The sequence below is a fragment of the Melospiza melodia genome, chromosome 12, assembly GCF_035770615.1.
Source record: "Melospiza melodia melodia isolate bMelMel2 chromosome 12, bMelMel2.pri, whole genome shotgun sequence".
Classification (NCBI taxonomy): domain Eukaryota; kingdom Metazoa; phylum Chordata; class Aves; order Passeriformes; family Passerellidae; genus Melospiza; species Melospiza melodia.
This window is the reverse complement of record NC_086205.1, coordinates 24,892,811-24,906,640: the sequence shown is the minus strand read 5'-3', so window position 1 is coordinate 24,906,640 and position 13,830 is coordinate 24,892,811. Positions and strand designations below refer to the sequence as shown.

Below are 13,830 nucleotides of genomic sequence, written 5' to 3'. Positions count from 1 at the left end.
CCCAAGGACTCCTCAGATAAATCTGTGTTGTAAGATCTACCTCCTTTTCATCCCATGAGTCAAACTTTTGTAGATGGGGGGTGGTTATCAACTTTAATTGTTTCCATGTATGAAAGCAACAGAAGCTGGGTTTGATTTCTGCTGTTATACCTTATTACACCCTTTAAATCTCACTGCCATACTTTTTAAGCAACTAACTTGTAAGAGAAGCTCCCCTCCTTGCAGACCCCAGGTTTAACAAAAACCCCCAAAAACTGCAAAAAATTAATCTTGTGCCTACACACTCTGTACGGTGATCGTCTCTGAACCCCAAATTAGCCAGCAGTTAAGTTTGCATATTTTCTGCTTATTAAAAAAATTACTGTAAGTACTATTTAGAATACGTTCAGGCCCTTGTGGCATGTGGTTTCTATTTGGGGAGGCTGGAGATTCTGCGAAGGCAGTGAGTAATTACCTTAGTGTTGGTGAGTTTTCACTCAGGCTTGGGCGGCACACTCTAATGAGAGACAGTTGCCATAAACAGACTGGTAGGAGTAAATCATGGTGTGTGGCCTTCTGGTGGAAAGCAGATATCTGCTCTAGGTGACCCCACCTCACTCTCACAGCTCAGCAGAGCCCACCAAACATGTGGTCCCCAAACCTTTTTGTTTTGCAATTACACGGCTCTTATCCGTAGGTTGCTCCATGGGGTTTCATCCCTCACACCACATGTGAAGAGATACCATTTGTCGTTTTGATTTATCAGGAAAAACAGCAACAAAAAAACATTTGAGAGATTATTTCATTCATGAGAGCTTCCACTTAGAGACTTCTATGTAGGACGTTGCAATAGGCCTACCTGAGGAGTCCCTACCTAACCAGAAGTTAGTTTCCTAATTAAGTGCAATCATTTAATCTGCAATCAGCTTTAAAAATTACTAGTGATATTTACCACTGGATCTATTATACATTTTCTCATTGAAGGAGTCCAAACCAAAAGTATTACTGATCCAATGGCAGGTTACATTTTGCACAAATGAGTTGTTTAATACTCCTCCTCTTGAGGAAATATATTAGTTTGTGGCCAATGCTCTTCACAGGTGTGGTGCAGATATTTCAGTAAATTATTGCTGAGAGCAGCAAAAGATTGAAAGGTTTAGCAGACAAGTACAAGAGATGGTCAAGGTACCTTTCAAGTCACAGCAGGTGCCTGAAAAGGCTGTGGTGGAGAGTAGCACTACCAACAATATTTTAAAATATTTTCTGCCTCTGCTTCCCCGGTAAAAAGGAGGGAAAGGAATCTGCACCCTTCCCAGGCAGGGTCTGGGTCAGCAGCAAATGCAACCTGTGAGGTGTTGAGGATCCCATTTAAGGCAGCCAGGCTCACATCCAAGGCCAGCTTTATTGCTGGAGAAGCTGTCAGTGAAGGTCTAACAGCTCAACCCAGTCCTTAAACTTGGGGCATGCTCGAGGAAGGTGGCAAGGTGAATCTCATTGCCTTTGAGATTTGTTTTCCAAATCCAGCAAATGTCATGGCATCTGCTGTGGAGACTCTGCAGCCCAAAATCTGCTCCTAAGGCAGGAGCAGAGCAAAGAGGCTGCAGCCACCAAGCCTGGCATGGCTAAATCCCACTCCTCACTTTGCTCCTGGAAAAACATCCCCGGGACAACAGGTACATTCATACAGCACACAGTCCGTCTGGAAAGGAAAATCACATGAAAACAACTCCTTGCATTGGACCAAAAATTTCCCAGAACTCATTCAGTAACTCCCATCCCTTGTGGCACGGGTGGGGAACTCAAAGGGAGCAGAACACAACCTGCGGCTCCCAGGCCGCGCTGCTTTACGGCAATGAAACAACACTTAATCAAAGAGGTTTAGCTGGAGACTTACATATGAAAGGTTTGACACTGCTGTGGATGTGTTTATGCTGTTTGAGGCCTGAAGAAGTGGCAAAGGTTTTGCCACACTCTGGACAAGCGTGAGCACGGGCCCCCACGTGCTGGGAACGAATGTGCCTCTGAAGGTTGCTGGGGTCCGTGAAAACCTGCTAGGAAATGAGTACTGATTAACCGAGAAACTTGACTGTGCAAGGAGCCAGACATTACAAGAGCCCTTTAAAATTCAAGCCTTGGAGCTATTTTTGGGAGTATTCTAAGGCTAAAACCCTTGCTAATGGCCAGCAATGGGAGCTGTGCCTGCAGGAAGGGGCCTCAGTTTCCCAGGATCACCCAAGCATTGTGTGGGTCTGTGCACCCCTTTGCAGCAGAAGCACTTGACTTTGCTGTTAGAAATTGCACATTTGAGGTCATGGATTTCATGGGAAATGAGTGAAAATGTGGCTGCTTGAAACCTCTAAGTGTTACTGCAATAGAAATTCTTTATACTGATACCTGAGTGTGTGACAACAAGTAATCCTGTACACAACTCAGAGCTAGAAGCCAGGGCTTGGTTACATCTTATAAGTGTCAGCTCAATATCAAACTCTCAATATTGCAGCAAATCTTCCTAAAATCAATTAAGTCCTCATGCAAAAGGGCCAAGCTTTGAAATCTGATAAAAAGCAAATGCAGAATACCACATTCTATACAGATAATCCCCATAGCAAGCCCAGTGCTGGGAAGTGATGGAGATGCTTTAGAGATGAGAGTGGTACTCAGTGCAGCTGGGGTGCATTGATATTGCTTTATTTTCTGTATTTTATATTGCAGCAGTGTGCTGAAGTTTCTGGTCCCAGAAGCTGGCACACAGCCTAGGGAATCCTCTGTCCTGTGTTTCCCTGGGGGTTCTTGCCCCTCATTGACCCTCTTACACCCCACCAAACTTTTCAAGGAGCCAAGCCCTGAGCTCAAGAATGCTCAGCATCCTGCATCAGTGCCCATTTTAGACTCCACAGCCATTTCCAAATCAAAAGGGAAATAAAAAGAACCTATTTTCAGAGTAGAAGTGAAAACCCTTGGGAAACCCTCTGCAGCAGGGCAGAAGTCCTTTGCCTTCCTGCATCCCAGCCTGGGGCACCCCCATTTCCAGGCTCCCCTGCATCCAGCAGCACAAGAAGTGCCAGGCAGCCTAAAAATTCACTGTACCTTGGCACAGTTCTCACACTCGTAGTGCTTCCCGCTGTCGTGGGACATTTGGTGACGGATCAAGTTGGACTTCCAGTTGAAAGCCTTGGGGCACTGGTCACACTTGTACTCCCTCTCCTCACTGTGTGACAGCATGTGCTTCTCCAGGCTGTGGAAACAGCAGCAGGGCTTGGTGAGATGGGGGTTTATAGGAGGAGCACTGAGCAGAGCACACAGTTACAGCCAAAAGAAAGAAAATTAAAAAGCCCCAAAGGCCCAGTGCCGACAGAAATAAGTCCTGTGAGCTCCTGGCTCACCCCAGCCAGGAGGCAGAACCTCCCTCTCCCCACCAGAATAACACAACCTCTCATGTTTTGCCAGGCCACTTGCAAATGCTCCAGGAGATGCTGCTGCCACCGCTCCCCAAGGAGATTATTTCACACACCTCTCACTATTTCACTCTGGTAATTCTTCCCTGCAGCCTGAATTATTTCTGCCTTATGACTTTCCCTCTAAACACACCTTGGATGCCACCACCTGCTATAAATCCACTCCTTTGATGGGAGTCAATTTTTCTTACAGCAGGAATAGATGAGGAATAACTCCTCTGGAGCAGGACAGGATGAGTTTAAGAAGCCTCTAGATAAGGTACACCACAACTGAAGCTATTATTGATGATTATTATTAACTGTGTGCAATTGTGTGGTTGTTTAGTCATTCATTTCTTGGTGGTTTATTCAGTCTATTATTAGGATATTCAGTGTCCACCTAAATTCTGTTGCACATCTTTAAATTAAATTTTGTCTCTGAATTTTTACCATTCATTTGTAGCAAATATGTATTTTTAAAAAGCTGTATTGCTTGCTCACATACAGAATCAAAGCCCCTCACACCACTGCTTGAGGGAAGGTCACTACATAATGCAAGAGTGGATTCACAGAAAACCCACTGGAAAGTGGGAATTTTAGCCTGGGATGCCCAAACTGTTTTCACATGAAGGTCCCACTGATCTCTGCTGAATCAGTGACCAAACCTGCTGGGGTTACAGCCTTGTTTGGGTTGTGTAGTCCAAACCTTGTCTGGGTTGTGCAGAAACCTCCATTCTCAGCCATGGGCAATAGAAATGATTTCGCTCTGCAGTTGCTCTCGCTTCTACCCCTCTTCTTCTTTTGTGGGGGAAAAAATAATTCTGGCTTCTCTTTCTAATACTTTTATAACAACTGGCTTTCCATCACATAAACAAATTTGCCATGAAACCCAGAGATTTTTGTGGCGCTTTGCTGTGGCACCAGCTCCCGGACTCTGTGACCGGCCATCAGCACTGGGCACTCCTGGACCCAACACCCCCATCCTCCTGCCCAGCTACTTCTCCATCTAATTGCTCACACCCTCAAGCACAGCCCATTTGGGCCCTTTGTTTTATGCAATCTGGATATAGCACACTTTGGCCCTTTTTTGCAGTGAACTGTCTGCGTGGTGAATGAGCCTTTCAATAATTCAGCAGTTCAGAGAACGGCTGCATTCACTCTCATTTTTCACTCTTTCTCACAGTACTGCCCATCTATTTATGACGACTCCTTCTTTGTTTTCTGCCTTTTCTCTTCAATATTTAATATTTTAAGCTAAATTTACATTTCCTCAATGATCCCCATATGTTAGATATCGTCCTCTCACTCGCAGGGAGAAAAGAACTTAAACCTCACAGGCCAGAGTCCTGCCTCACCCAGGCAATTCTTCTGGCTTGATCTGCCTCCATCAAATTAATCCCTCAGACTGAAAATCAGACACATGGAACACAACACTACACAATGAACAAGAGCCTGCCCCATTCAATCACGTTCTCAGCACCTTCTCCTACCTCTGCAAGTCTGGGAAGACCTGGTCACACTCTTTGCACTCCTGGATCTCATGCACGTCCTGAAGGTCGCTCTCGCTCTCGAGCTTCTTCTGGAAGTCCTCCTCCACCATGGAGAAGGCGGAGTGAGGGGTGCTGCAGGGGAACTTCTGGTGGTCCAGCAGCTCAGCCTTGGACTCGAAGAGCTGGTCACAGTCCTCGCAGCGGTACTGGCGCTCCTCTGCAACACACAGGGACGGGGTGGGGACAGGGACACCACCACCTCAGCTTGCACCCGCCCTTAACCACCACCCCACCACAGGATGGATGATGGCGTGGTTAACGGGTTGCTGCTCAATAAAATAAAGAGGAGAACCTCAAAAGAAAGAAGGATTCCTAAGAACGCTTTATAATGTTAAAACTGGGTGACACCCAACAGGAATCCCTAACCCTGGCTTAGGGCAAAAGTTTAAATACCAAGGACAAGTGTTTAAATATCATCCTAAATGGAATTATACATGGATATCCAGCAGAGGCTGCCAGTCTCTGCATTTCTCAATGAAAGGGACTGACTCAAGCACAAACACCAGCATCTAAAATAGCCAAAAGGGTGTTTAGAGTTTTTTTGAGCCTCATCATTTTCATCACAGTCCTTCTGCACCACCCAGCCCTGTTCAAAGTAAGTCACAGATGCATTAAGTTAAATTCTTTGCTTTAAATTCCAAAAAATTAGTCATAATTTCTTGCTGGAAAGTGCAGAATATCAGCAAAGTGTTACTTTGGAGTGAGTAGTGCATTCCCTTAACTAGTAATTCCTGCAAAAGAATAGATTAGCTGAAGAAAATCCCTCCCGAAACAAACTTGGAGAAGAGCATCCCACAATGGCTTGTTTTTTCTGCTGTATTTTCTAGCGTTGCTCCATGCAAGGAGCCAGACACCCTGGTTTGGCTCCAGATATAAATGCCCTGAGGCTCTGAGTCAGAAAGGCACTGGCTGGGATCCCCAGTGAACGCTCTTGGTTGCTACTTGACAGCTGAGCTGATCCAGAGAAAGTGTCATGGGGCTCTGCTCTTGGCTGTCCACGAGCAGCACTTTGGCTCAGTCTGCTTCTAAATCAGCCCTGTGGGACGTGATCCTGCATGTGACTGCAGAGATCTCCTCTGTGTCATCTGTACCATAGCTGCTTGACCATGGGGACTAGGCAGGGAGTGCTGGACACGGGGACACCTTCAGCAGTAACTAAACAAAGTTAACATGGGAGGAAAAACCCAAACGCAAAACCAAATGGGAATGAATGTATAATCCCCATGAATGGATAACTCCCATTTTTTTCTTAAGAGAACAAGAATGTACAAGCAGTCACAAGAAAGTGGAGACCTTGATAATTCCTGCCATGTGCATTGTCCCCGAATTCCTGAAAATTTGTAAAATGTCCCTCTGGGCATAAACTGCAACATGCTGGGCATTAAGCAGATATCCCACACCCAGGTCCCACTGTGGCTGATAACCCACTGGTAGCACAGCTAAAGGAGATTTTGAAGATTGGGGACAAATCTGAGCAACAACTCAGGAGTTTCAGACAAAGAATCTGTGTGTGGGATGAGTAAAGGACGAGTGTAAGGAGTAAGAATGGCTGAGATGTCCTCACAAGTGACAGCAACACTGACAACCTCAGATTTCCTCTTTTCAAGGTCACAGTTGTTTGGCTAAAAAATAATCTATAACCAGGGCCCATACATGTCCTGCAGGAGCAGCACAGTCTTCAGATAAGGACAGGGACTGTTGCCCTTCTTTTGAAATCCACAGAAAAATCAAGTTTCAATCAGGAACAAAAGGGCAGAAGATGGACAAATGCAACCACAGTCCAGCTCTCCTCTCTGGCTGCAGTGAAGCCATCCCAGATTTCAACAGAAGAAAAAAAATCTTCCTAAATTCAGGGTTCATTTCAGTGATATTTTCTGGTAGATTGAACAGTAAGAAGAGGCTCACCGTGGATGTCCGGAGCCATTGTTTCATGTGAATAATCTTCACTCTTCATGAACAGTAAGAGCTCCTCTCCTGGCTCAATATCTGCTACCACTCTGTAGAATATCTGGGGGGAAAAAAATAGAAAGAAAAAGCAAGGTAAGCACCACAACAGGCAAAGAAGCACCAATCCCTGCTCGTGAGTGTGGCAGATCTCGTGGCCAGAGCCTGCCCATTCATGATGACCATGGCAAGTGTGCTCCTTCCAGCCCCAAAGCCGTTGTATTTTGGGCTCTGTGAGGATAAAACTAACTGCTTTCAACAGCCTTTACTGCAAAATGAGCTGTGTGATGACTGCAGATATCACCAGCAACTTGTCTGCTGAATTATACCAAACCAAAGTACAGAGCAGCCATAAAACACACCCCTGAGTGATCCTGGTAAGGGAAGGAACTCCTGCTGCACTGTAAAAGTACTAAAGTAACTTTAATGCTTTTTCTCAGTTATCTCAGACATCTTTTCCAACCTTGATGTTTCTATAATTCTAAAGCAGACATGAGGAGATGCTGCTGGTTAAGCCACAGCCATCCAGCCCTCCATTCCAACCATCTACACAGTCCAAAAAGTTGTGAGGAGAGAAGCTTGTAAGCATCTGGCTATTCCTTAGCTTCAAATGGAAACCAGGGGAAAAATCAGTCCTGGATGAAGAAACACCATGAGCAGCCAAAAGCCAAAGCTGCTGGTGGTGGCCCTGGCTGGTGACACCGTGTCCCCTCACGCAGGTGATGCTGGGCTGTGGGAAGGAGCCCTTTGGGGTGCAGGAGGCTGTGGGGAAGGACAAAGGGACACCCTCCCTTGGGTCCATATCAGAGGAAGCACAAGCCAGCAGCACCAGGCTCTGCCGAAAGGAAATTCCCAAAATCCATCTGGCTGCTCTCTGTCTCAGCAGGAAATGTGAAGAGCACTAAAAAGCTCCATGAAGCAGCTCAAATAAATATTAGTAACTTCCTCGGGCCTTGTTAAACAAAACCACATGACAGCTATGTTTCCTAAAGGCTAAAAAATGATTCCTTTGCTTTTTCTCAGTATTTTTAAAAGGTTTGCTCCGAAACTTTTAACTCTCATTGCAGTGCATGGGGAGAGAGGCAGCAAATCACCTCCAGGGATCAAAGTCACACGGGTGAGTTTGTCACAGGTAGGGACAGGTGTCTGGAGGTCCGTGGGTACCTCCCCTGCCAGGTCACACAGGATTGTCACCCAGGGTGATGCTGTCCCTGCCCAGGCCCGCCGGAGCATCATCGGCAGCCAGCACATACCCGTGTCCTCCAGGAGGTGGCCGTACAGCCTAATCCTTTCTGCCTGCACGAGCCGTGCCCACTGAACGGGATAAACACTTAAAAATATCGAATTCGGATGCATTTCCTCAGATTTGGGGTTTTTTTTTCCCCTGCAGTTTGTCCCAAAAGCCGCTCCGGAGAACAGTGCAGGGAGTGGCAGTGGAGGCTGCTCATGCCACAGCCCGGGGCTCACCCCTCACCAGGTGACAGAAGTGCTGGCAAAACACATCAGGCACGAGGTAGCAGTGCCACAACCCCCCTGCTTGTGGCTAATTTTCCCCATAAAAACCATGAAAAGGAGTTTATGGACTGTGATCCACCCTCCCTTCTCATCCACACCATCCTCCCTCATCAAACCACCAGCCTGCGCTGTTTGGGCTTCCCATTTGTATCTCTTATCGAGGGGATTTCAAACTCCACAGGGTGTTTTGGATGCCCAGAGAGCCTGGCAGTGTCCTGTGAGCATCCCTTCACACAGCCAGGCAGGTATCTGGTACCACAACCCCCTGAGCATCCAATGCTGCTGTCGGTGATAAAGGATACAGAGCTTCAGCACACTGGGGCTGCACTGAGGCAACACAACTCATCCCATCAAAGGCCAAAACACATTTAAATGTAGCCAGCTTCTACCTCCTGCAAATAAACCCAGTGACAATGCCACATCCAGTGAATATCTGCTGCAAGCAATGCTTGGTTTTCCATTTGTTACTATGAACGCGTTGAAAAGTGGATTTTTAATTCCAGAAGTGTAATGGCCTCTGCATATCTGAAAGGAAAGCTGCAGTCTGATCTGTGGAAGATGGGCCCAGTTGCTGGCTGGTCTGGGGTGAAAATGATGTGTGGAACAACATGTGCTCATTGACTGAAGAGATTTCTGGAGAGCTCCATTGGCAGGACACAGAAGGAGCAGCACACAGCCAGGACACAGCAGGACTCCCACCACCCCAGAGGGACTGTGCCAAAGCCTCTGCTCTGCCCAGGACTTGCTTCTTCTCCCAGGTGCTGTTTCCCAGGCAGGTAAACACCGCTGTTCTTCCTGGGCTGGTTTTGTACCCCCACCAAGGAGCGAACAAAAACCACAGCGGAGCTTTCTCCGGTATTTTCCCTGTCCCACCAAAGGTGTCTGCACAGACCTTTTCACCTCTGCCCACAGAGGGAGGACACGTGGACTGGGGCATAAAGAGGGTCTTGTTCACAGGCTCTGGATGAAGGAACTCCATGAAAGCTGGGGAGCATTGCTGTTCCTGGGGCAGCCCAGGGCGATGCAGCATCTTCCCTGCAGCTGTGGGACACAGCCCCGGGCAGCAGCAGGCTCTGCAGACAGCTGTCTTGTCTACACTGGTGTTTAAAAACCCCAAAATGGCCCAGCTACCTAACAGGAACTGCCTGGCCAGCCTCTCTGTCCCTCAGCAGAGAAATAAGATGAGTGTTTCAAAAAACTCAGTTTTAAGTTGAGTAATGTTTCTTTGTTTTGCATCTCAGACCTGACATTCTCCAAAACAAAGGCTGAGTGACAGGTTTGCAGCTCTGGCATTTTCATATCATTAGAGTACTAACTTTAATTATTATTAAAAATAATTTTTAAATTTTCTGTATATACAGAAAAAATTCACCTGCACTAAACCCTTTTTACATAAATTTACATTGCAGTGCGAATCTAAAATAAAACATTTTGAAGTTTAAACCAAAATGGTCATGCAGGTAAATTTATTCTGATTTTAAAGGCTGTCCTTACTGCTTCACATTAATAGCTTTTTTTTTTTTTCCTCACTCTTCCCACCTAAAAACTCCTGGAATTGCCCAGTCTGGGAAAAAGTGAGAAGCCAACTGTTGAAATGAACCACATTGCCTGAATTTTGAGGCAGCAGCAGATGACCAAGGGCAGGCAGAGAAGGGGGAAATCCTGCAGCCCCCAGATGGGGAACCTCGCAAATTCCCCCCAGCTCCACAGGTACCCCTTGGGCTGCCTGGGTCTTGCAAGAACAGCACCTCTACCAAGGGCAGTATTTTTGTACTAGGAAATGCCATCACAAAATAAGTGGATTTTTCAATTGCAAAGCTTGAAGATTTCTGGCACACAGCCCTGACTCTACTGTAATTAATGAAAGGTTTCAATTTTCTGGCTATCATTTCTCCAGCTGACTGATGCTGCCGCATTAACCAACTCTTTTGGGTTAACCTGCACTGGGGTCTGCTTGAGAACAAGCACAGGAAGAGCTTCTGCACAGGAGAGGAACAACCAGAGGAGGGGAGAAAAAAAAATAAAAAAAATCAAAGTCCAGATGCTCATTTCACATGCCCTAGGATCAACGGTGTGTGACTACAGTTTATGTAGGAAGAGCAAAATCGGATTCAGGTCTGGAAACACTTTCAAAGTTCAGGGGGTCTGAGGTGGGGAGAGGTTGGGGGAGGCCTGGCTCATCAGTGCTCTGTGCCTGCCCACACCCACGCTGCAGGTCAGAGATCTGTGCTACCGAGCAGAAATAAAAGCTCCCAAACTGCAAAGCCACAAAGGGAAAGGGGAGGGGGGGAAAAAAGAAAAAAAAAAAAAAAAAAAAAAGGAACACACACAATTCACTTTTAAATGGATGAATAAGGCCTCATTGTTATGAATCCCAGTTTACTTTTCCTGGTCAGGCACTTGAAATTTTATTTATGCTTAATAGACTGCATTTGGCATGTGTAAAGATGACAGAAGCGTGAATTATGAACGACCTTCGACCTATTCAGGAAGTTGTAATAATTGCAATAATAGCGCAGCGCGCTCCCCGCGAGCTCGGCTGGGGCCGCGCTCGGCCACGGAGCCCCTGTGCTCTGCAGCACCCCAGCCATCCCCTGCCCCTGCCAGCCCTGCCTGGACCCCCCTCTGCTCCCACCAGCATCCCCCAGCACCACGAGGGGTTCATTGAAGGCAAGGTTTTGGGGGGAAAAGCAGCAAATCAGTCACTGGGTGTGAGAGAAGGCAGGAAGTGCCACGCACGCGTTTGTGGTGCCCCAAAGAGGAGCTGTGCTCTGGTGCATCCAAATAAACCCTTTACTCCTGCCTACACCTTTGGGGAGCATTGCACATGGTTCAGAGCTGCCTGGGAAATTCAGATTTTGGGGCAGGCTAGAGATGCTGCTCCGGGTGGATGCAGTTTGTCCTTTATGTGCTGAACTCACAGCTCCCACCACAGGGGAGGCACCCAGGGATCCTGTCCTGCACACAGGAGGACGCAGCTTGGCATGGTGGGATGGAACAGAAGACCCCAAAAGTGGATTGCTCCCTGGTGAGCCCCACCAGCACTCACTGACCACAGTCCATGGGTTCACCCACCCCAAGCAAGGCAGCCCCATCTCCCAGCTCCTTTGGGGAATGTGCCCCAAGAGGCAGAGTGAATACTGCCAACTGGCATCTACCTCCACAGGACTTCAGAGCAAGAGGGGAATTTGCTTGAAAAGTAAAACAAATTAAATGTCCAAAACTACTAATGAGCATCACTTCCAAGGAGCTCCATCAAAATCAGGAATTACACCCACCAGATAAATGAGAAGGGTGAACAGACACACAGCTTCACAACAAGCTGTAATTAGGAGTTTGAAGGGAAAAAAACAAGAAAGAAAAAGGTCCAAATAGAACAGCTTCAATTTTAGCTCCCATGATGGACAACTCGTGCAGCTGGAGAGCTGTGTGATCAAACCCGAGCCAGGTTCTTTTTGCAAAACTCAGGCAAATGATAAATTGAAAGAAACTGGAGTTTTTTCAAGGGCCAAGGTAGAGGAGTCCTGCCTGAGAGCTGTACTGGACCCAAAGAAAACTTGAGCAAAAACCCAGAGGCAAAAGTCAGCAAGTCTCTGCATGCAAGGGGCTGTGGGGGCACAAGTGGGAGCCCAGTGGGGAGAAAGGACCCTGCCAAACCCTCTCCTTCCCCCTGCAGACAGGGCAGGGGAGCAGCACATGCCTCAGCACCAGGGCTGTGAATCCTTTCCTTCTTCATTTCCAAAATGCCCCAAAATCTCTGTGTAGGAAGGACTGGAGGAAGGATGCTCCAGGAATGCCCATTCTTCCACCTTCCTGCTCCCCAAAGCAAGAAGGGAACTGCAGGATACCTCTCTGCAGGGCACCCTTTTTGGCATCTTGGGGGGCTGCAGGCCACCTCCCTCCCCAGTACCACTCAGGTCTTCTTCCACTGTCACTGAATTTTAGCTTCTGTGAAAGCCTTGGCTCCTCCAAGCTGCTCTGGTCCTGCAGAACCTCTTCCTTAGGGATCACTATCCACTGACACGAGATCCCAACTTCTGTCACCCAGCTGTTCTCCTCAGCTGATCTAACCAATCTGTTGCCCTCTAACACCCATGAACCTGCATTATGAACCACACCAATATCAAGCAAGGTGCAGTCTTGTCCTGGCTCTGTGGTTGCCCATAATTCTCTATGTTTTAACGAGCAGATGAGTAGGATTCGACAGCCCTCATCACAGAAAAATCCCTTATCACTTTTATGAAACATGAATCAGCAAGAAAAACCTCACCACTTTGCAGATATGGCAACAAGAAGTTTCTAGGTTTGGTTTATAAACAGTTTACTTTAGGTCACATCAGGACAGTCCAATGCTGAGGGCAGTAACACCACCAGTGCATCAAATTCCAGATAACACAGGCAGTCATACAGCCCAGGCAGGAATTTCACCCACAGCCTCAGCTCTAACTGCAGCAAGTGGAAAATCACCACTGAGCAGCTCCTCATCCCACCAGCTCCAAGCTAAAACATCCCTGCTCCACTGGAGACAGATTTTTAGTGGGAGTTGGATTAAGCTTTATTTGCTTAATAACCAGCAACTCACAGGAAGAATGATGGCAGAACAGAGCCCTGTGTGAGCTCAGTGTGTGCGTGCCCTCCTGACCCACAACAGCCAAAACCTTAATTTCACTCTCTGACAACAAAGCCTCAGAACTATTCCTTAAATACACAACTTTTGCAGGTGGCTGTGCAGGAGCCCCTGCCCGCCACGGACAGGGGGCCGCGGCCGTAAAACCTGAAACATGAAGCTGTGCCTGCAGATTAAAAAAGTTTGTAAAACGTGTAAGGTGGGATCAGAGCTGCTGGAACCTACAGCAGTAGGTTCACTCCTGTAAGTTTATATTACTGACATCGGGCACGTTGTTAAGAGTGTGATACTACTGGTTTTGCTCCCTTCGCAGTGGCACGTACTTGAGTATAAGGCAAGGAAACAAAACACGCACACAGAAACCCACTAAAAACCTATTGCGGCACGCACAGCAATCTAAAACCTCAGTAAAGTGATCTTGAGTCACTCTGAGTTTTCTGTGGATAAACCAAGGGGACTCTTCAGGAGCTGCTTTGTTGGGGGAAAAGGGATCTGGAAGTCCAGGTCGGTTTCACAGCACTATGTATCTGCATCACTGTCAGAACTCTGCAAGCAATAAGCAAGATAAAAACAATATTCTGGGGTTTTAACTTCAACAGCTACCAACAATCTTTCTAAAAATAAAAAAGTAAAAGCAAAAAAAAATTTGTAGTTTGAAGGTGACCGTGATCTCAGCCTGGAATGTGTGACAGACGCTGCCATGGCACTGCTTGATTTGCAACTGCACTTCCATTAACATATATCTTTAAAAATAATGCTTTTGCTGGGCTGGCAGCACTGC

The 13,830-nt window shown here is 47.0% G+C and overlaps 1 protein-coding gene across 7 annotated transcripts in view; it reads right to left on the bottom strand.

The window, feature by feature from the left end:
- MECOM (MDS1 and EVI1 complex locus) overlaps positions 1–13,830 on the bottom strand; it is a 325,429-nt gene that overhangs the window by 28,745 nt on the left and 282,854 nt on the right. For 4 of the 7 annotated variants that reach the window (XM_063167354.1, XM_063167356.1, XM_063167359.1 and 1 more), the window contains 4 exons: positions 6,869–6,971; positions 4,904–5,120; positions 3,067–3,214; positions 1,874–2,030 (listed from right to left, as the gene is read on the bottom strand). In XM_063167354.1, coding sequence (XP_063023424.1) covers positions 1,874–2,030; positions 3,067–3,214; positions 4,904–5,120; positions 6,869–6,971 — 625 coding nt within the window. The remainder of the gene's footprint in view (positions 1–1,873; positions 2,031–3,066; positions 3,215–4,903; positions 5,121–6,868; positions 6,972–13,830) is intronic. The other 3 variants (XM_063167355.1, XM_063167357.1, XM_063167360.1) reach the window with 1 other exon arrangement.